Here is a 24,967-nt window from a genome sequence, read left to right on the forward strand (position 1 = left end):
AATCTGAATTAATACAAAGTCTATCCCTTGGATGGATTTATTATTTATTTTTTTTTTGCACGTGTCTGGTGTACAGTTACTCGTAAATAACTTTTTATGCGTCGATAATACAATATGAAAAGAGGTACACATATATATAATGTATGTGTGTGTGTGTGTGTGTGCTTGTGTAAGACCATGTGTGTTATATGGTGACTGGAGAGTAAAGCGAGAGTGAACAAGCAGAGGACGTTCCAGGATGTAGTCTATATGAGCATTTCCTCCAGTGTTGTACAGCCAACGGTGGCGGCGGTAGAAGCGGCTGACCAACACGAGGGCTCACACTCGCACCCCATGACGTCCGTAATGCGGCACGAGTGAATGTACTTCCACCATTTCCTCCTTCTCTTCCTCTATATATCCATATATATACTCACTGAAAACCCTTTTATACACATATATATATATATATATATATATATATATATATATATATATATATATATAGATATATATATATATATATATATGTAGACATATAGTGATATATATTGATAGATATATGAATCTATCTCTTTTATAACAGACTCATTTTATATCCCAGAGGGCACGTGATCGATTTGTCGATCCACGTTTCCTCATATTCCCCTCACGTGTTATGCAATTCTAACGAGCCTTGTATCGCCATTTGTCCAGTATACAAGTGATAGCAGACATTGTATTGGATGATGGTGGTGGTGGTGATGGGCAACAGCAGTAACAACACCCGTAGTTACAACAGCAGACCCAGAGCTCGAGGTATCACCAGCATCCTCATGGCTTCCCGGATGACAGTTAATCGACGACGGGATCAGTCATCGAGACAACTATCGGCTTCATTTTATTTCATTGATTTTATGTTTATTTATTTGACTTTTATTTCGGCTATACATGTTTACTGATGATTTATTTACTGGGTATCATTACAGTTATTTTGCATGATTTATTTTGTGAGGGGTGTTGGAAAGCACTGTCGCTGCAGGGTATTAAAGGATGATTTTTTAGTCCTACGGTTTATTTGATTATTTGACTGATTTTCGAAATTCATGGATCACAGTATAGTTGTCTGTGAAAATCCCGAATCTTTATAAATAAAATAGAGTATTTTCACTGAGACACAGTAAATATTTACTATTTTTTCATCCATACTTTAAATGTAATAATAGGAATCACAGAATACTCATTAATTGAATCTGTGAAATTTTATCACTGATTGAATCAGTATAAATTACTGCTTGTTTTCGTAAAATGGTAACTTAATCAGTAAAATTAACTGATTACCTCAGTGAAACTAAATCACTGATCGCGTCAGTGAAATTCGTAGGTAATACTGACTGAAAACCGTCAATTTATTTCCTAATACTAGTTTAGTAGTGACAGTATAAGCCACTGCCTAAATCAGTTAAAATTCCACTAATTCATATTTAGAAAGTACTAGGCCAGAAATTTATATTCCCATTGAAAAACTCTAGGGATAAGAATTCAGAATAGATTTTTACTTGGATTTACACCAGAAAAAGGTTCTACTAATGATGAATTCTTTCGACCCTTAAATAATTCGGATTTACTTCTTCTAATTTCATCAACTCAAAAATCAACGGATAACATACTTCAAAAGTTTCAAGTGATATAAAATTCTCGATCACATCTACAAAATTAAAACTGAAAATTTGTATTTGTGAAATTAACTCTTAGATTTTATTTAAAAAAGTTATCTCTGGTTATCAAAGCTTGTAAATTTTAACAGTTTTTAGCTTATTCGATTTATGAAGCTTTCAGAAATGTGTTCTACAAGTTCCAACACATAAAATAATTTCATTTCATAACCCGTATCAAAGTTATAAATTTAATTTTTACTAAAATGCTTCGCAATTCTATGACTCGAAAAACGTTATTGTTCTCAAAGATAGCATTGAGTTTATTTTCAGTTAATTTAATTTCGAAATTCCATATTCTAACTTTTAGTAATGAATAATTCTATGAATTTTTCGGTTTACATTATTCTCAAAAAAAAGTTATAATCATTCTGTTTATCATCAATGTGTTTCATGTTGACTCAAAATTCAAAAATTTATTTTTATTTATTTTTCCACCTTATTTAACAATCAATATGATTAATAACACGTCAATATTTTTTTTAAAGCTATTCTATAATTTACGGATTAACTCGAAACTCGATTTATGAAATATGCATTTTTCTTATCGTGTTTGAAAAACGAGATTTATCGGGTTAAAGTTGACTGGACAGAGACAAAGAGCAAGCAACCGTCCAACTGGTGGTAGAATCAGGTATATATATATATATATATATATATATATATGTGGTCTAGGGGTGTGATATTTCAATGGAATGAACTTAATTATTATCAAAAATAGACATAATGTAATCATTCATATACATCCATAATTACTTAGACAAACTTTTTAATTACTTATTGAACTTCTTATCCAGAGTTAAATTTATAAACTTTTATCATTAATGATTCAATTTTTCCTTTTTATTTGCACACCTTGATCGCAAATATGCCAAAGATGTTCTATTGTTACATTAAAACCATAAGTAATTTCTGACTTTCTCTCATACATTTAATCATATATATATTTACATAGTTCAATAATTTGACATTTGATCCGTACATGAGTTCCAGAATATTCCAGGTAATTTTAAACTCAAAATTACCGTCGTTAATTTTGGAATTTTAAACTCGAAAGATCTCAATAGTTATTCGTTTTTTGCAAAAACTATAGAAAACCTTTTTTTGTAGACGATTTAAAAGACTTTAAAATGGTTATATACAATTTAGTATATAATTCAATATTCACGGAAATATCTGAAAAAAACCAATCACAACTTTTCGATAACTTTTAGAATTTAAAAATTAAGTCATTTATATTTTTATGCAAAAAGTCATTTTTAAAATTTATTGTCGTGTGTTTAAAATGTGTACCTTTGGATTTTCCAACTTTCCGATTTTTTAAAAATAATAATAAAAATATGTATTCGATACATGTTACTTTAATGCGTTTTATTTAAATTTTTCATAAAAATTTTTATATACAAATGTCATATTCCATTAAATATTATGTCATCTAGTTGGAATATTCGGTGCTTTTATTAGTCACGTCAAGTATAAAAAAAAAAGCATATGGACATTGTGGTCCGACATTCAATGCAAATAGCTTTTATACATTTATAATAATATTATATTTTTTTTTTTATTATTTATTTAATTTTTGTACTTTTTTAAAATTCTCACTGGCTTATTCTGTCTACGACTGAGTATTCGTTGATAAATATTTATTTCAAACGAATTTATTAACTTGGAAATTTATGTACATAATTAAAATACTTTTTTTTAACGCTCGATAACACTCAATTAGAAATTCTGTTTAGATAAAATTTTTATATAAAAAAAAATTAAAAAAAAAAAAAAATGTGAATCATTTTGTATTTATTTATTATTTTGAAACTTTAATTACTGTTTATATTTATTATTTATTCAAGAGTTTGCGAATAAATGAATGAATCGAAAAAAAAGTACGTAAATAAATGATGAGAGGTAGAAAGAAAAATATTTTATTACATGAAAATAGATTTTATATTCGTGGGATTAAATCCAGTCTATCAAAACATATAAAGGTAGTATGACGGTACGGAGATATACAGAAATAAAATAAATCAATAGAATGTATGATGATAAAAAATAGATGTAATAAAAATGGAGAAAAAAATATCAGAATAAAAAATAAATATAGATTGTAAAATGTTCGATCGTATTACGATGCACAATAGATAAATGAATTTATGTTCGTTATGAGCGCGTGTATATTTTTATGTTATGAAAAGTTTTCAGTAATTTAATTTTTATATTTTTTTAGCTCTGCATTATTTTTATTTTAATAATAACTAACAATACGTAACTTTTTTCAAAATAATTAAAAAAAAAAATGCACATACAGATATTCAAATTTGCTTCTTTATTTTAATCTAATTTTATTAACCGTTAAAATCAATGATCTACGCAGATCCCAATATTGATTTTAGAAAAAATTTCGTGGCCCTGTAAAAACGAAAAAATTTTTTTTAAGCTCCAGGTCTAAGATTTATATGAATCTGAGTAGATCTAAATAGATTTATTGGTATAGCCAAATATACTTACGTCTGAATAAAAAATGAAATATAGTTCGAAGCAATTCTCTACTGGTAAAAACTTAAATTTGTTTAAATTTCCTCAAAACTCATAGACTAAATTGAAAATTTCTGAATTAGGTATCAAAAACTGTTAAGATCAGTATGCATTGATGATGAATGTCTTTTGAACGTTTAATTTAATCAACAAAGCATAAGAGACCACTTTTGTAGAGCGTTCAATTTTCTACAAAAATATGCATTGTCCATTTCATAATCCTTATTTGTTCACGAGTCATAGAATTTGTAAACAAAAAACAAATGTGTCTTAAAATAATCAAACTTCAATCTTCAATATTTTTTAAATTGTGAGATTTGCGATAAAAATGTAAGAAACCTCTTTTGCAGAGTATTCGATTTCCTATAAAATAGAGTATAAAGTTTGACTGTACGATTAATTAATGAATGAGATATGAAAGTTTTTCTGTTGGACTGACGGAAAAATAAAAAACTGTAATATGGAGGAACTTCTTATCGAAATTAAGAGCTTATTTTTGGTGAGAGTTTTCTAAAAGTGTCTAGCGATCTATTTTTCAGTGTAACTAGAAAAAAATCGGTCTATCGGTTGACCCTGCGGACCAGCCCCAAAACTTCCCGTTATTTTCGAGCTCTTCGAGCATACATACAGACTCTCGGAAATCACTCTGAAAATAGTCAGAGTAGATTCCTAGGACCTCAAAATATCGATATCCGATGAAATTTCGATTTTCGCAAATTAAGGTGAATTCCATAACTTCCCGAATTTTTCGAAAATCGTCGATTTTCTTAGCGGGAAATTAAAATAGTCGATTTTTTCGCCCGCCTCTCCCCCTCTAATGATCACATATCGTCATGTATAGTCATATATGACTAACAAAAGTTGAACATACATTTTATTTTATCACGAGTAAAAATTTATTCTGAATTTTATTTATTTTTGATGTAATAGTTTATTTATTATGAAGTAAAATTTTTATTGAAATAAAATTTATTTATCATTTATTTTCATAGAGAATGATAAATTTAAACTTGTAGAAATACTAATAGTTTCTACGTTTCATAATGACTATAATACACGAAACGTGTGGAATAGAATACCAAATGTAGATAATTAACATTACAGATTAATAAAAAATTATAATGAGTTATAAAGCAATTGTTTTTAATTATTCGCATAATAAAATTAGCAGAGTACACTGCAGTAAAATAGTAAACTGAAAAAAAAAACTGATGAATTTACGTTGACGCAAATGTAGTATTGTGTGTTGTGAATTTTAAATTAACTTGATCATATTTGTACAAAGTAGTGAAACAAAATTTTAACTTCCGTAAAAATCAGCTATTGAAATTCTAAAATAAATAAAACTTTTGTTTGCTAGTTTTTTTTTTATATAACTAGTGAGTTTGTTTTACACAGTTTGCAATATATTTTTTTTTAAATATTGAGGAAGCAGTAGAGTGACTAAAATTTTTATTGATCATCAATTCGAGAGCTTGAAAAAAAATTAATGCGATGAGTTAAAGAACAAGAGCTCTAAGGCTTTTTTGACGTTTCTTAAGATAATAGTGAGATACCAGCAGCTTTGAAAAGTTCACAAAATTATAATCATTACCAATGCTTTTCCCGAGTCAAAAAACAAATTTGGATTTAAGTCTCAAAATTCTCAATAAGGTTTCTAAGGACCAATTTAGAATCTGAAGTTTGACAACAATATAGAAAGTTATCTTAAGTTGGTCCTTAATAGTAAGTTAATAGTAAGGTCCTTAGAGTAGTAGTTACAACCAATTGTACCACTTTGAGGACTAAACTGGAATAACATAATCTGGATTAGAGCCTCAAAATACTCAAAACATACAAGAGTAGTTTTATCAACATTTGAACCTCAAAAATTTCATTCGACGTATTCTCTCCCTTTGCTTTTTCTATCTAAAATTTTTCTAAGTCGGAACTATAACTTTTCATTCGTTGAGGATTTTAAGGTCTCAGTTATAATTTAAAATTGATAAACTATTCGCCTTTAGACCTCATAGTTCTCATTGAGGATTTTTAGTACTAGAGTTACTTTCTGGGCGGCAAATAAAACATTAAAAAAATTGAGGTTTTTGCGGACTAAACTAGAATTTGCTTTTTGACTCGGGTTAACGCTTCAAATTATTCAAAAATTCATGAACCATTTAAAAAAATATAAACGATTCAAAAATTTATGAATAATAGAAATTTTTTGAACTATTCCAAAATTCAAATTATTCTATTCGAATATCGAATCGAATAGTAATATTCAATATTTGCACAGCCCTAATAAATATAGACTAAATAAATAAGTTAATTTATGATTATCTTTATATTTTATCATTCTGACTCATTCTAACTATAAGTAAATATTCACTTTTAATTTCAAAGAAAATTTTAAATGCAGACAATGATAATGAAACAAATAACGACGATGATGAGAATAGATGTATTTTCGGTGGAAATCGCGAGCTTTACTCCTTATTAACAGAATCATGAATTAAATGTCTTTCATGTGAAGGTCAGGTACATAAATCATATACCGTAGTTTCAAAGCCCTCTTCTACTTGTAATTATTAAATCAATTAATTAGTTGAAATTTTTTTTATTATTTTTAATTTCAATAAATTATTCAATGTTATTTTATTGGTTTTAACTCGCATTAATTATTCAACGTCAGTGTTAATTAATTATTTAAAGCTGTTTAATTGTTTTTAATTTAGGTTCATTATTTTACGTGATTATCGATTCGAATTTACTCACCAAACTAATAAGCGTTAAAAAAAAAGTATATATATATATATATATATATATATATATATATATATATATATATATATATATATATATATATATATATATATATATATATATAGTTCAATGCAGCCGAATTAAACTGTTTTTTAACTCAACAATTAATATGAATATAAATTAAAAGTTTTCTACTTATAAATAATTATTTTCTATAAAACATTGAAATTTATTTTAAAATTCCTCTTCAAATATAATAAAATAAAAATTAAACAAATAATTTTTCTACCATCTATTGAACATTTATTAAGACTTTTATTTAAAATACTGTTCACAATGGCCATTGTAAGTAATAATTAAATTCAATTGCCCTAGTTACTAATTCAATAGCAATTTTATTTAATTAAAATCAGCATTGTTGTCAATTATTAAAAAATTTCTTTAAAACTAATTAAAAAGAAAAAAATTAAGTTAATAGGAGTGTGGAAATTATTTGTAGTTGGATTCGTTTGAAAAATTTGGTATATGTTAATTTAAAATTATTCATAAATTGTCTAATTGCTAGTGAGATTTTGAATTATTCGCGAATTTCCGATGTATTTGTAAATTTGGGAATTATTAGAAAAATCTCAATATTTCGTATTTTAGATAAAAATTTGACGTTCAAAGTTAAAATCCAATGTTCAGGATTCATTCGAATAATAAGAAAGTTTACGAATAATTCAAAAACCGCTGAATGAAAGTCTTTAAAAATTTTAGAATAATTCGAAAAACTGACGAATACTCAAATTCTTCAAAAAATTAGGAATAATTCGAAAACTTATGAATAATTTAAATAATTCGATTTGAACACTACTGGCACATCCCGATTAATTAACTAGATTATCAAAAGCTTATTGATGACAATTAGGTCTGAAAAATTTTCCCCCAAAAAAAAAGGTCACGAAAATATGTACCTGAAGATCGGAACGTTTTTTATGCAACGAAAATTTAAAATTTATGTAATTTGACTGCTTAAGGGGTAGTTCGGGGTGCCTGCAATTTTCGGCTGACATATTAGCGCGTGTACGAAACATTTCAAAACTCTAGATCCAGTAGATTCCTTAGCTTTCATTTTGTTTCTTGATTTTCAGTTCCGATCTTCAGGTACATGCGAAAATTATTTGTTGCAATATTAGACGAATATATAAATATATACATATATTTATATATTTATTATAACTTCCCCATATATCTATATTTTATATGTATACACATATATACATATATATTCCTTGAACGAATTTCTCCGAATAAAACCGAAGTTGGCCGAAAAGATAAACCCTCAAGTTACGGTTCTCTATCCAGTCGTGCTCCGACCGTCAATCGTGCGCGTTGTGAGTGTGTTCTTACTCCGATAAATAATCCTCAATTATATGAATATTAATAAACAAACAAGTCCTTAGAGTATTTTTTAAAAATAATCTCCTTTTTGTTAAAATTCGAGTCTTTTTTATTTTTTTTTTTCTATAAAAAAATATAAATTTTTAAAATTGTTTTTTTGAACGTGAAGTGTTACAATTATTTGAAATTTTTTAGTTTTATCAAATAAGTGATTTTATCATAATGGGGTATGTTAAATGACGGTGGTTTACGATGACAGTATGGACAATAAAATTCCATGGGGTTAAAAGTTTAAATATAAATAAATAAATAAAAATAATAAAAATAGTAAAGTTAAATTAATAGTCACGTGAGTGGATTGTGCGCGAGTTTTGTTTTAAAACGAAAATAATATAAAAATAAAAATCTTGAGGGTGCAACAGTCACGTGTTTTTTTAGTGTGCGGGGGTGATAAAATAGCAACGAGATGGAGACAAATGAGAATTGGCCGGATGGCAGTAGAAAAAATATTGAAGCGACGGTACCTAAAAAATTCCGTAAAGAAACTAACCGGACGGAAATTGTTGGTCTAAATTGGGCATTGTTATTTCTTTGTATCGGTAGTATTGGAATATCTGGTATTCTTGCTTATCGTCAAATTCAACTTGAATCTAGATTAACTAGTTTAGAGGGACGGTGTGATCATCAAGAGACAAGCGAAGTCATTGTCAAGAGGCTTCGTCGCGAAGTACAAGATGCATTTTTAGGACAAAAAATTCCTTATCCCGAAGGAGGTATCTTTAGAGTCAAGAGGGATGTTAGTGATTGCAATTGTCCTGCCGGTAAGTTTATTAATTCATGCGTTTTCTTACGTATTTACATTCATAAACATTTACTTTATTGGAAAGTTTTATTTGTACTGTTTACTAACGGCCCAAGTTTTCGAATTTTTCCTTTGACTTGCAAGGAAATTTTTTTTATTTCTCTTTTGCCTTTTTTTTTGCTATTCACGATTGATAGAATAGCTTTGAAGTTTTATTCGCGAGTATGTGAGAAATTTTTTTCATTTTAAATTGTTATATTTCTTGTATTACTTTTTTTTTTTTTACTATAGTGAATTTAAACTGATGGAATTCTGACATTCGATCGTTGAAATTCAACAGAGGTCTGTCAATTTTTTTGTTTTCAATTAGTTATAGAATATTTCTATTGCAGCTTTTATAAAAAAAAGAAAAATTATCACAAATTTTTTTAAATATATATATATATATATATATATATGTTTATATCTATGTAAATTTTACCGTTTCACGAATGTTAATGAAGCTTCTCAAAAAATTTATACGAACAATTTTTTAAATCTCGCTAAAGAATTCTGAAAATTTGAATTTAAAGACTTTTGAAATTTTCATTTTTCAAACAGAAATTTACGATCTAAATAATCATCTGAAAATTTTTATTTCACAATAAATATTTTTCGACATTACTAAGAATTTTGAAAATCTTAGAAATAAAAAAAAAAAAATATTTTTCACTAAAATATATATATGATTTTTTGAAAATTGTCACCTTAACATATGAACTTCTCAAAATGGTTCAAGAAATTCACAATTTTTTGAGTTTCATCCTTTGGATATTTTTGAGCGACATCTAGGTATCAAAATTGAGGTTTTATCTTTTTTTCAGTATTAACAGAATCAGATCATAAGACACAAGAAAAATAATTATCAAGGTCATATTTCATTAGATTAATCAAATTCTATAATAAATCGTTTAATTTTCCGAAAGAAAAAAAAAATTTATCCTAAAAAAGTACACATGAAACTTATATCCTTAGACTGTCGTATATATGTTATTTCGCAGACTTGTTTTCTCGGATATATTTTCTTTCGCTTAATTTCCGTATTTTGAATCTCTCATTTTATTTCAAAAAATCCCTTGAAAATATTTAAACTATCATACTCAGATAATTTTTTAAATATTAAGCTACCTCCCAAAATTGTACTTGTAGGTGACAATTTTCAGATTATTTAAATTTTATATGATAATGTTTTCCATAGCTCGAAAAAAATTAAAATTTGACTTTCCATTAGAAAGAATTTATTTCAATTTTTTTTTTACACGGAAGTAAAAATTTTCTTTTTATTAATTAATACATTTCCTTAACTGTAATGCTGAATATTAATTGTTGAGATTTATATTGAATAATTAAATAAATTATTCTCTGTCTTTAAGTATTATCTAATAATTATTCAAAAAAATTACTAAATTTTTTTTAATAACGACCGTAATTTTTCCCGAAATTTTATAATTTTAAAAAATCCATCTAGTTTTTCCACGATAAAATTTTTCATATTTTCCATCTAGAACTCCTAACATTGTCAATAATGATCATAATTTTTTAAAATTTTCCAAAAATTTTTATTTTCTTCATACGAAAAATCGTCGAAAAATTTTTACTAAATCAATTTTTCCGTATAATAGCCAATGATTTTCATATTTTTTTCTAGCACCTGATTTTTTTTTCAAAAAAATTTTCACACTTTCTAATGAACAACAAATCACTCACAAAAGTAACCCCCTTTAATTCGACTCTGTGACAAAATTTATATACTTGCCTAAAAAAAAAAAAGAAGAAGAAAAACCGATCGATGACTTTCTACTTAACGTAATAGATATCACTGCCGACTAGCCAGTGAAAATAAAAAAAGAAAAACTTTTATTTTTTTTGGCATTCTAAATGGTATTAGAAAACTTTCTAAAGTGCTTTAAATTTTTTACACCGATATTCAGAGCCTCGAGGGAATATCAAGGGTTCGATCAGCTCATACCTCTACGAGCTTAAATTTTCCACAGATTTTTTAATCCCCTCTCTTACTTCGTATCCCACTTCTACTCATATCAATTTTCCAGTGATAGAAAAAAAAAATCCCATTTATTTATCTGGCGGAAAAATTAAAAATTTTAATTCGTAAGGTCGGGGTGGGCCATTCATAAAAATTCGTTTGAATTGTATTCCTGCATACTTAAAAACTCGGTCAAAAGCTTTTTTGTTTTATCACACGTGCCAGCGACATTCCACCTTTGGTATAAGAGTTTTCATGAACAGTAAAAAAAAAAAAAAAAAAGAGTGGGAATCCTCATTATTAAATATATAAATTTCTCTTGCGTTATTTATGTAGTTAGAAAAAATGCATAAAATTTAATCCACAAACTCTGCATCACTTGAACAAATATTATTTTTATTACTATTATTATAATGATTTTTTTTGCATGCATGCAGTTTTTATTTCCTTTCAGTTCGATTTCGCCCTCATCATAAAATGGAGAAATTAAATGAAACTCAATACCATTTGAATACGAACCAGCCCTCTATCTCCAGTCCTCCTTTCTTTTTTCTCTCTATATTTCCTCCGACTATCGTCATATACTCATTTCCATTTTTTTTTATCCACACAACAGCGTACCCAGGGTGCGGATTAATTAAAAAACTCCGACGGGTCGTAAAGCAAATATTTTTGTGGACGAAAGAGCGCGCTGCAAAGTTGTAATTGGCAAAAATGGTTGGTCAGTTACACTATAGTGATGAGACTTTACAACGAACATAAACTGAACACTCTCTATATACTTTTGATTCAATTGAATCACGTCCCTATCGTGCTGTTAATAACAAAAATAAAAGATCCGATTTATTTTTTTTTTTACGTTCGAATTTATCGTGAAAATATAAATAAATAAAATTTTTAATCTGCAGCTTTTAAGATTTAGTTTAATGGAATTTGATTGACCAAAAATCGATTAATATTTAAAATAATTATTATCGATTAATGATCGGGGGTAAAATTATCAATACAATATTTTCATTACGTTATCCGAGTAATAAACCTGAGAAAACCATTCAGATCTGATAAAATCTGATTAGATTGACGTAGATCTTTTTTTTCGAATCTTAGATTTTCAAGGATAGTAATAGATCTATGCAGATTTCAGTAGAAATCCTCAGATTTGGTCAGATTCATATAGATAGCTTTAGATCTAAACTTAATAGATCATCATTTTTTAGGGCCTCGAAATTTTTGTCGAAATCGAATACTTTGTAATCTTACAATCTCGGAAAGAAGTATTTTAGGTGTAACAAAATCTGATTAGATCAATGAAGATCTTGATATTTTTTCTTTTATATTTTTATTAATGCTAATAAATTTACTCAGATCTATTAAGATTTTCTGAGATGCACTCACATGTATGTATAGATTTCTTTAGATCTACTCAGATTCATGTAGATGTCCTCAGATTTACTTACATTTATGCAAATCTTTTAGATGCACTCAGATTTAAGTATAGATGTCTTTAGATTTACTTGGATTTATGTAGATCTTCACAGATCTATTCAGATTTCCGTAATTATTCTTTTATCTGAAATTTACTCTGATTTATATAGACTTCTATAGAACAGAATTTGTTTTCCCTTTTTTAAAAGGTTCCGTGATCTTTTGAAAATTCAAAATTTCCAACTCTTTCAGGTTTATAATTTTTAATTTTTAAGCTTCGGTCTTCATAAACTCCTCACATATACATAGATCTTAATAATATCCTAAATTAAATTTCCGTAGATCTAAATTGTTTTTTTGTCATAGATTTACATTTTCCTACTAGTAAATCTATTAGTTCAGTATAACTATATTACCAAAAGTAAATTAATACTTGTATGCAACGGAAACCAAACAATATTTATTTCATGATTGCGCAATCACAATATTTGCATAATTAGGTACAGAATCCTCATCAAACATGAGGTATAATTATCATAAAAATAAAAATGAGTATAGATTTTGAGTACGAAACTACGTATTACGTATAGATTCTCATAGATTGGATATTTACATAAGCCCCTATTAAAGCATGTACTGAAAAGCCACGCAAACCACTAGTCCAAAACCCCCAAGTTTCTGGCGGAGATTGCATTGGCGAGTGGTGTTGATCGATTAGCAAGCGCTTTGAACGGTTACTTCCTGTCTCCTCTCTTACAGCTTTAGCCTTCAACTACCAACATCTCTCTTTCACTCATTCCCTTCCAAGTCCCAAACCCCATTTCCCCAAGTGAAGGTTTCAGCTTTGCTATGGACTTCCTCTTTCTACCCTCCACAGTTTCATGATACAATTAGCGGTGAATTCGTACCCATCAACAACCATAACAACTACTCCGTACTACGGGTAATTTTACTGTCCAGTTCACTCATTCACTTCATTCTGCCTAACATTCACATATAAATTCACAATTATTGACCCAAATAACTTTAATGAATACCTTAGAGCTTCATTTTTTATTGGTTTTCCCGAAACCCACTAATGCGATTTGCTAACATTCATTTGAATTGACGTAATTCAAATTCTAATTCAAATTCAAGTTGATTCAAACAATAAGGCCGTAAGGATTAGGGAACTAAAGTTTGGAATAAGCTCTATACTTGGTATATATGTTTGGGTGAAATCCTATTTTCTATAGCTGCACTAAATATATACTGCAATATACACTCAGTATTCAGAACATCAGAACCTTTCAGTCAGCGGATTTCGGTCGGCTCTAATTGATGAGTTTCATAGATGCATTAGTTAGGAAAAAATAATTTATAGATCGATCTACGACTGTAGATCCAAGATCTAAAATTTTGAATAGATCCCAGAAGATCTTATATGCTTTCGGCAAATCGTCAATGACTTTAGAGTTATGGTGATCTCATGATCTTCAATGATCTCGAATCTTCAATAAATTCAGATCTGTGATTCCAAAAGGTCTCTATTGATCGCAATAGATCTTCGAAGAGTTCATGATAATATTAATGAAGATCTATTCAGATCGACAAGTTATAGACATAAATTTTTCTTATTATAGTCGATCTATTTTTGAACTTTTTCATATATTTTGCACTGTTATTAATTTGAGCTGTTAAAAAATTATATAATTGCATTATCAATTTTATTATGGCAATATATGCCATAATAAAATATGGTATCATATATTATATGTGATATAACTCCGCATATATTTTAAAATATATCTTCAAGTATTTTATTAAATATATACCTATATTTACACTGTCAGTGTCTTGTAAAGGAGTTAAATCATGTGAAGTTTTAGTACTGTACACTAATACTGCAGTACTTATATCAACCTTTACAACCTATCATATTTAATATTGAGTACTTAGTTGTTATAGACGACAAACTTAACTCTACCGTTAAGAGATAGGATATATATTCAAGATACATCAGGACAAGTTTGAAAATTTTAACGTATTTACTTTGGCTTCTGTGCATATATATATTCCGTTTGGTTGCTCGATGATTTGTAGTTGTTTTAGTGGTTATAAGTTTACTTATATTTCGCCTGAGTTATATATATATATATATATATATATATATATATATTTAAATGTGTAGTCTGTGTATATATTTTAGCGTATATTTAATAAAGTAACCGGTTTTAACATTTGGAAACCCATTATTGACATTTAAACGACTCATAACAGGATGTCATATCATTGAAAATAAAATTTTTGGATTTTCAGAATTAAAAGACATATTGTAAAAAAAGTGGTGTTAAAATAAACTCACACCCATGTAGCGATACTATATAGTGGTGTTATCCAACCGGTGCTAAAACGGTGTACATGTGGAGTAAACGAACCTCGTAGTATGAGGGCGTAGGTGTTCAACATCGAAAGTGGTGTTAAAATAACACCGCCAGTGGTGTAAATATTCATCAAATTTTCTCATAAATTAGTAAATCTGTCGTACCACTAACTTTTGAAAAAATTGTTTTTTTTTTTTTTTTTTTTTTTTTTGTATTTGAAATACAATTCGACTTCTGATACTTCAAAAATAAAACTACTTTTTTTCTAACACCACTTCCGGGTTAAATTTAATACCAGGATAGTGTGGGCTTACGCTGGGTCTTCGGTTTTTTTTTTCGACAATGCAGTATTAAAACTTTTTAAATTCTAGACTGAGTCATAAAAATTGTTTTATTTAAATATATATGATGTAATATATTATTTAATATAATTTTGTTTTTTGGGAATCAAATTCGCCGGAGCCTGATGGCAATCACGTTCCACGTATCGGAAAAACATGATTGCAGTTTTACGGAACATAACTTGTGAGCTAGTTATCGAAGTACGGTCAATCATAGAATTCATAATATTTGAGGAAATCCGCTTAATATAAAATCCGGAAGGCAGAAGACGTTAGACGATTTGTTTTTTCTTTATTTCATGCTGAAAATTAAAAGTTGTGTGTCACTTTGTTATGGCAAGTGAAAATTAAGTGACAATTTTTATCTAGCCTGTCATTGGCAACTGTCCAAGACATAATTCATACCGTGTAAAGCACAACACACATATGTCACGTTTTATTATATACATCTGGAATATCGTAAAAAGCAACGAACCTAAATTAAATGTATTACGCATGAGGGACCTAATTGGTCACAAGTATCAAGTGTCACCGTCCAAAACCAACTTTTTTAGTATATTATTCTCGTTAGGTATCATAGGGATTTAACTAAAAAAAAATATATGTATATATATATTAACATGTTAGATATGCTTGAGTCACACTGGCACTAATCCCATTCCCGTTAAGCAAAATGGATGAAAAAATTATTATATAGCTTTTAAGTATTAAGCATCTCTCAAAAAAAAATTAAAAAAAAAAATATATATATATATATACATATATATAGAATGGTTACAGTTTGTAGAAATATATGATATATGAAGCGAGTTAATCAGCCCAGACAATGTAATTTAAAATTTTCAGTAAAATAAATTTTTTTCATATAATTGTTGTCCATTTTACCTCAAAGTAATCTTCTTTCAATTTTCAATAAAGTTAATCAAATAATTAATTCTTGAAAAAAAGCAAATAATATTTTTTACTGAAAATTTTGAATTGAGTTCACTGGCTGGACTGATCAACTTGCCCCATGTTTTTTTGCAAACTTAAAATAAGCATTTTTCAATGAAAAAACAATTTTTACTTTTTCCGAAAATTGTATAAATTTTTATTTCGGTCCGGCCATATATATCAGGAGAGTGGGGTAAAATGAGACACTATTTAAAAAACAAATACTTCAGAAAAAGTATGAGGTAAGCTCACCTTGAGTAGTGTGACCATTTTCAAACTTTGACTGACATAAAATTTTTTCGTGTTTACTAAAATTGAAAATATAAGGAAAGTACGTATTTTTAGAGGTCACCAATACATTGAGTTCACTGAAAAATTCCTTAAAAAAAAAAAAAAAAAAAAAAAAAAAAAAAAAAATCAGACACTCAGAAACTTACAAAAATCATGATAAGAGTCGTAAGTGACAGTTAAAAATAATTGTAGAAAAGAATAATTTTTATCGAATTTCTAGAGTGGTCCATCTTACCCAAAGGGTTCCGTTTTGCCCGCTCTTTGCCTAAATATATATATATATGTGTACAATAAATATAGCATTACAAAAGCAGAGGTGTTTATAATCTCATGAATGACTCTCTCGTAATTTTCGATTGCGATTAAAGCTATAGAGTTGAACGCGTAGTATTATTATATTCTCATAGCAAGATATACCGTATCGAAACTCCATAAAGTAAAATTATATATATATATGTATATATATATATATATATATATATATATATATATATATATATATATATATATATATATATATATATATGAGAGAGAAGACCAACGCGGTATCAATATAGCTATAGACTACGACCAACCCAACCAGACATTATGGATATATCCATTATATTAAAGTATATATATATAGGTAAAATCGGTTTGCCTTTCGTGAAACGGCTATTGTTCATGTTCTCGATGTATTCAAGCGCAAATACAAGATAATGAATAAATTAATAGTTTTTCAATAAATTTAAATGTCAATCAGTGACTTAAATTGTGTGCGAAAAAAGAAACCATATTCTATTCAATATTTTATTTTTGCTTCATTAAATATTCTGAGAAAATTTTATCATAAATATTATCATCAGTTTTATATATAAATTTAAAATAAACTTATTGATTTACCGTAATAACAGTTATCAATGACATTTATACTGTCTTTGATACATAAAACATTAAAGTTGTATTACATTGATAGTAGACAATGTTTTAATTTGTTAGTTTATATTTGTAATTATTTTTTTACTCAAGCAAGCTAATCATAAACTAATAAATTTTAAACATATATATATATATATATACATATATATAGAAATTTATATTTGTCGATTTATTTGCTCTTTGAAAGCTGATCTGTGAACTAATGGCCAAAAAGTGAAAAAAAAAAAAAAAAAAATTATAATTTATAAAATGAAACTATGATACATTACATGTGGGATTGAGCTTTAATTTATTCTAAGCAATAAATTATGTGAAGCATGAATATTTTTTATCGGATTTACTTTTTTTTTTTTTTTAATAAAAATCGTAAAATTTATCGACAGTGTCAATATTTTGTGTGTTGGATTATCAACTTTTTTTTTTCTGTCACTTTTAGATTTTCTTTCAACAGATTTAATTTATGATACGATGGTTTTTAAAAATTAGCTCTTAGTCCAGTGACAGATGCGAATAAATCAACTTTTCTAATTTTAAATTATTAATAGTCTCTGACATAAAAATCATCATCTTGGTAATTATTCACTAATGAGTATCAGGTATAGTGACACTGAGAAAAAATTATAATATAATTTTGCTAAAGTATCTTTCAGTATAATTATAAGAACCATTCTTATAATGGTATGGGTAGCATTCCCACAATTATAGGAACTTTTCCTATAATTATGGGAAATATTCCTGTAGTTATAGGGACTACTCCCTTATTTTATGGTCGTAATTCCTATACTTGTACAAGAAAAATTTTACAAAATTATGGGAACCATCCTCATAATTTTCTTCCTGTGTCGATCAAAATTTTTTTGCCCAAGTGTCTTGATATATATTTATAGAAAAATAACAATATCTACTTTGTAGATTAATTAAATTTTCTGAAAAATCATAATATGTGATAAAAAATATTTAAAATTAGATACAACGTCGGATAAAACATTTTAATCCGATCAATTTAATTGGATTATGTACTGTCTCTATTTTTATTGGAGAGTATATATGTGCTTTTATTTGCTTAACGTGCTATATTGTATTTTCTATATATGGTCGGTGGTTATAAGATAGTGCGGAGGCGTTTTATATCGTAGTGCTTACTGTATTTCCAGTAAATTGTGTACACGATACATTATATGAATATCCGCAATATCTAAGTTGTATTTTCTCACCTGGACAAAATATTTTTATTTATTTATTTTTTTTTTTAATATGTATTTGTACATAAAACATGTACATATATATTAACCATTTTATACGTTAGACTGTACCTATATATTTATATGTTTATGTGAACAGTGAAGGTAATACGGGAAGATTCCAGATATGATAGTAAAGAGTTTCATTTGGTAAATTGTCACAAGTTTTATTTTATTTTTATTTTTTGTTCCCTTTGCTTGATAATACTGTCTCGTACACCTTTCAGTGGAACGTTGGGAAACGTTAGTATGCCATTACTGAATGAAAAACTGTTTCTATTATAAATGTAAAAAATGGCTTTTGAGAAAATAATAGAAAAACAAAAAAAATTATTATTAAACGTTAAAAAATTAGATTGAGATGAGATGAGCATGACAAAAGTAGGACAATAAGAGTTATGGTTTTAAATAAATCTTTTTGTTTCTCTCTACATTTAGATACATTTCTTGTTTTGTAAAAATAAAAAGTTTACACTGGCAACTGGAATGGAACCAGATTTTTTACGAAAGTAACAAAATTGGTATAAATGAGAATGAAATAAAATATAAAAAAAAATGAGTTTAAGTTTTTCGTATCAGCTTTAAACTTTTAAAGTCTTTTTTTATAGGAAAATATATGTATATATTTATAGGGAAGACTGGAATAAAATGAGACATCAATTTTGGACAAAAAAAAAATCATTTTTTGTAAATGTTTATCGCGTTTCTGGAAAAAATATTAGGTAAGTAGGTCACCCCTAATAGTATGACTATTTTGACATTTTAATCAAAATAAAATTTTTTCATGTTTATTTTCTGTTATTTTATGACAAAAGAGCTAATTTAAGGAAAAAAAAAATGAGCCTGAAGTTAACAGACAATTTGTAATTTTCAGACTTTTTTTTCAACAAGTCGACAAACAATTTCGAAAACTAGAGATGCAGTTTTTTGAAATATTTTTTTTTCATAATTAGTCGTTTTTAAAAAATCCAAAAATTAAAAGAAGTCTAACTTCAGTATCATACAAAAAAACTTTTTTTATGTAATTTTTTCGTCAATTTTAAAAACATTCGTTAACTATCAGCTATGACTCGAATATTTAAATTTAATTTTTCTAGATAATTTAAAAATTTTTTTCCACTTTTTTATACAAGCATTACACTCTAAAACCATATGTTACAAACGTATTATTTTAACACATATTAAATGTGTTCTATGTTTAAGGCGAAAGCGAAACTATAGTTTTTTGTAGTCATTTAAAATACGTTTCACGGTGTATTAAATATCTATAGATTGCTTATGGCGTTTCAATGTTATTTGACAAGTGTGTAAATTTTGACTACACACTTCAGTGTACTATCACACTCTTTCGATCCTAGCAAACATGAAAAAAAATTTTTTCAGTTAAAATTTAAAATTGGTTGCACTACTATAGAAGTGACTAACTTACCCCATATTTTTTCTAATATTTGTAATTTTAAAAAAAAATTTTGTCATTTTTTCTTTCTAAAAATTTACAAAAAACAAATTTTTTTCGTTAAAAAATCCTGTCTCTTTTTGTCCCACTCTTCCTCATGCATACATATATACATTCTTGAAATATCTCAAATTTGGTTTCGCTTCAGAAATATTTTCTTTTCTTATTAAATATTTCCGCCCTCATTTACCTCATATATGTTTGACTAGAGTATATGTAGATCAGGTTAAACAAATACCTCGCGAACTAAGTATATAGTTTTAAAATTGTAGTATCCAGTAGTTAGGAACTAACGTTAACGTTAATTATGCTAAAACAGTAGTTGCACTTTGCCTAATGTGCTTAGTGAGTGTGAACTATTTGAAAATTCGTCCAGCCGCGGCTAATCCACTTCTAGAGTTAAAATTTTACTCTGGAAACTCTGAAAACCACCAGATTGCACATTTAACAATAGCTTGTATATATAACTCTCTCTATTTCTATCTCTATCAATGTATACATACAATCTAAAATGCACATACGTTCTGCAAGCAAATATATGGATAAATGTATTTAAAATAAACGAATGGAAATTGTCCTCACGGTATTGAACGAGTTAAATCAAGATAGAATCAGTGTTATCTGAAAGCAGCTCCTCGTAACTAAAATCCATGTTCCGCCTTACTACTTACTATACGAGAAATAGTGAAATTTAACTTTAGCATATATACATATATATATATATCTGCTAAGTAATTCTATATATAGCAGTGGGTTTTAACCATTTTAGTGCAAGTCCAAATGTGGTTAATCACTTTTACGTTAAATTCTGTCGCTATGGGCCAGACACGAGCAAATGGATCGTAGATGAGATTTTAGTCTGCGGTTTATTCAGTTTTATATAAATTTTATTTATGCGTAGTTTATTTTCTTACTTTTTTTATTTATCTATACTAGGAAAAAGGAAAATTAAAAAAAACATTTATTCACTACGCGTACAAATAAATTAATAAAGTCGGAACTGTGCAGTTAAATTTTAACCTAGAGTTATGTAACGAAATTCAAATTATAAAATTTGGTAGTAAATTTGAATATTTTTTTGATTTTTAAATTAAGAAATAAAAAATTTTTACGGTAAAAAAAAGTCGGTGGAATGCGGATTTTTTTTTTTTTTTTTTTTTTTTTTTCAAAGTAATAATAGTTTTTATACCAAAATAATATATATATATATATATATATATATATATATATATATATATATATATATAAGTACTGATCGTTATTTTAATGCTTGATAAATATATGTACATACATATGTATACATATATATAAGTAAATACTATATTGTATATAAATTTAATTAGTAAAAAAAAAAAATGTTGAAGGCCTCTTTATGGTCATAGTTTGCAGATCAGGCTTGAGGCATAAAAATTTTACTGCTCGGTAATATGTATTGTTATCATTGCTTATTATAAGCTATAAAAAATTAAAAAAAATTTAATTTGTTTTTCGATAGCAATTTAAATGAAATGTAGGTGAAAACAAAATTATTTTTAACGTTGTACTAAAAAAAATGTGCGGATCCAATGCGGATTTCGTGCGGCGTAGATGGGAATCATACGCGGATTCAATATTGAGTTAAGGCGGACTCAGTGCAGAATGACTGAAAATTTAGTATGACTCCAATGCGGATTGTTTGCGGATTTCGTACAAAGAAGTCAGGAATCAAACGCGGATTCAATGTGGAGTGGATGCGAATCAATGAAAATTAAATACGGATCCATTGTGGATTTTTTGCGGGTTTCGTGCAAATTGAATAACATCCAACTACAGAGTAAATTCAGATTAAATGAGTAGTAAACGTGGAAACAAATTCAGTGTAGAGTGAATTCAATATGGATGAAGTAAGAAGCGAATGCAATTTAACTCTAAATTTTCACTCCTGATAGTATATTTTTTACTGTACAATATTCATGGTACTAAAAAAAAACTCAAGTATAAATCACTACTTATAATAATGACCAAAATTAATCATCTATCGATCATAAATTTGTAATATCGATTACAAATATAATAAACCAGCCGAAGCTGTTAGTCATAAATCTAATTTCCTAATAATCACCATTTACTGTAAAATAAAATAATTCAATAAAATTTTTTCCGATCAATTATCGAGCAAGACAAGTATATAAATCATTAAAAGAAAAAACAAAAAAAAAGTATAAAATAATTTTTTTTACTAACAATGTGACTATTTGTTTTCCTGTCTGACATTATTGCTCACCGCAGGAGTTTTATTATCCCCGGGTTTCTTTTGTTGCTCATCCGCAGACGAAGAATACAGACGAAGCATATACACCTATACATTCAGTGCATTCATGTCCAAAAGTCACGAATACACACATATATATATGTATATACTTAAATGTATATGCAGTAGGATGTATATGTGTGTAAGGTACATCCTGGAGGTGAAATCGAATTATCCATCCGACGTTCTCGATTCTTGATGTCGATGCTCGATAAGACGCCCACATTGGTTGGTTGCTTCCGCTCCTCAGATGTTACAGAGAATTGGTATCCATCTAACATGTGTGTGGTTTTATTCATCCAAAGATGAGGTCGCTGGTGTATTTCAAGCCCTTGAATCAACTCGACGAACTGTACGTACGACATTGGATACGATACCAAGCCAAGTAAATCAGATACTCACTCACTTACTCACTCACTCACTTACTTACTTACTTGCTCACTTACTCACTCACTTGGAGAATTGTGTACTGAGGCTGTGGCTTTACTGAGTTTCCTGTAATTACTTGAAATTGAAGTTCAATTGGAGATTGACCTAGCGAGATTTCACAAATTGGAAATTGGAGAATAGTACATATAGACTAACATGAAAAATGTCTAGACACTCCTTACCTTTATTGAATCTCAATCTTTTACCGGGATGTTAAAAATGATGCTTCTTATTTTTTTTTATTAACAAGAAAGTATACGATGTAGAGAAAAGTATGGCAATATGGCTATTTTTTAACAAAGAAAAATTATTTTCAGTAAATGTATATAGTCTGCAAAAACGTATGGGGTAAGTTGGTCACCTCGAGTCGTGCGACCATTAGAATTTTGACCAAGAAAATTTTTTCGTGTTCACTAGAATTCAAAAAAGTATGATAGTAATGTTCGTATAAAAAGTAGAAAAAAATATGAAATTATGTAAGAAAATGAAAAATTAATTGAATATGAATATTTAAGTCATAGCTGATAGCTATAGAAAATTTACTTTAAAAATTTTTCCGTTAGTTTTTTTCGAATCAGTAATAAAATAACAGACAATAAACATGAAAAAAAAATTTTTTTGATTGAAATTTTGAAATTTAATGCCGTAAGATGGATGTTAGTGACAAAAAAGGTCCATAATAAAATATAATTTCAACGGTTACACTAAAAATTATAATAATAATCATCATTAAATTTATTTTGAAATCGAACTATTAAAGGTGATCAACTTACCCTATATTTTTTATAGAGAATATAGATAACCATTTACAAAAAAAAGTTCTTTGGTTAACAGATGTGTCTCATTTTGCCTCACTTTTCCGTACTATATTGAATAAAATTATTCTATGGTCTGCATTGAAGATTACGAGCCAAATGGAATGGGTTAAGCAGATTAGGGCAGTAAGCAAAGGATTACAGACGTCGATTGGACGTCCAATGATGGAACCATTAAGTTAGCTGACTGTCAATGAATTCATTGGTAGTGGTTGTTATCTGTAGATATCATGTGCTGAAGGAAGACAAATGTATAAGCGTATTATTCTTGTCGTCTCGTATGATAATCTAGCGGTAATGAGGGCTTGATGTAAGCTGACACGTGACTCTTATTGCATGAGGAAATATTAAAGCTGTCTAGTTCTGAATTAATATTTTCTTAATCGTCATATAGGCTCAAAAAACTCCAGGCAAATACTCAAAATTTGAGGATTTAATTCGTGAATAATAAACTTGAAATATCTCAGAAGCTTTTAAGTTTTTGAAAAAAGTATAAGATACCTTTTTTGTAGAGAATTTTAAAAGCTACAAAAATAGTTATTATCATTATTTTGAATTACTGAATATTTACAGAGATATTTGTAAAAAACTAATCACACCCATGAAATTTGAACTATTTATTTCTATACTTTTTTTCAAATTTTGAACTTGAAATATCTCAGTAGCTATCAAGTTTTTGAAAAAATTATACAATACCTTTTTTGTAAAGAATTTAAAGCTCTACAAAAAAGGTATCTTGTATTTTTTTAAAAAACTCAATATTTATCGAGATATTTCCAAAAAACCATTCATATATACTTTTTTATTGATATTTTTGAAATTTTGATGGATGATTTTTAACTTTATTTACTAAAATATATACTTCTTTAAAAATTCATATATTTTATATCAAAGTGCATTTATTCACAAAAAATTGGCGGCAAGATCCAGTTGAAAATATTCAAAATTACTAATTAGTGTTATTTTTATGCAAAAAGCCACTTTCCATTTTTTTTAAATAAAAATCAAAATTTCCGACAAAAAGATAATAGATTTAAAAAAAAATGTTGAAATAGTAACTAAAAACATTAAGTACTTGAATTTCTGCTGATCAAAGACGCCCAAGTCCCATAGACCCCTTATGGCTGTTAAGAATCAAATTATCAGCCGGCGATTGGTTGCAGTTTTTAAATTAATTACCAAAGTTATTTTTATTTAACTCGTTTCCGTAAAACTTACCGATAATCTACAAGTTAATACCAAAGACAAAGAAGTTGAAAAGCTAAAAGTTAAATAGCTAGTTCGTAAAACCATCCTCGGGGTAAAAACTC

At 27.6% G+C, this 24,967-nt stretch overlaps 1 protein-coding gene across 18 annotated transcripts in view; it reads left to right on the forward strand.

Annotated features, from left to right (window-relative positions):
- Positions 1-8,308: 8,308 nt before the first annotated feature.
- Positions 8,309-24,967, forward strand: part of LOC103580934 (collagen alpha chain CG42342) — a 149,216-nt gene continuing 132,557 nt past the window's right edge. For all 18 annotated transcript variants that reach the window (XM_053738023.1, XM_053738018.1, XM_053738019.1 and 15 more), the window contains exon 1: positions 8,309-9,151. In XM_053738023.1, coding sequence (XP_053593998.1) covers positions 8,797-9,151 — 355 coding nt within the window. In that variant the 5' untranslated portion in view covers positions 8,309-8,796. The remainder of the gene's footprint in view (positions 9,152-24,967) is intronic.

The sequence above is a fragment of the Microplitis demolitor genome, chromosome 4 (assembly GCF_026212275.2).
Source record: "Microplitis demolitor isolate Queensland-Clemson2020A chromosome 4, iyMicDemo2.1a, whole genome shotgun sequence".
NCBI lineage: Eukaryota > Metazoa > Arthropoda > Insecta > Hymenoptera > Braconidae > Microplitis > Microplitis demolitor.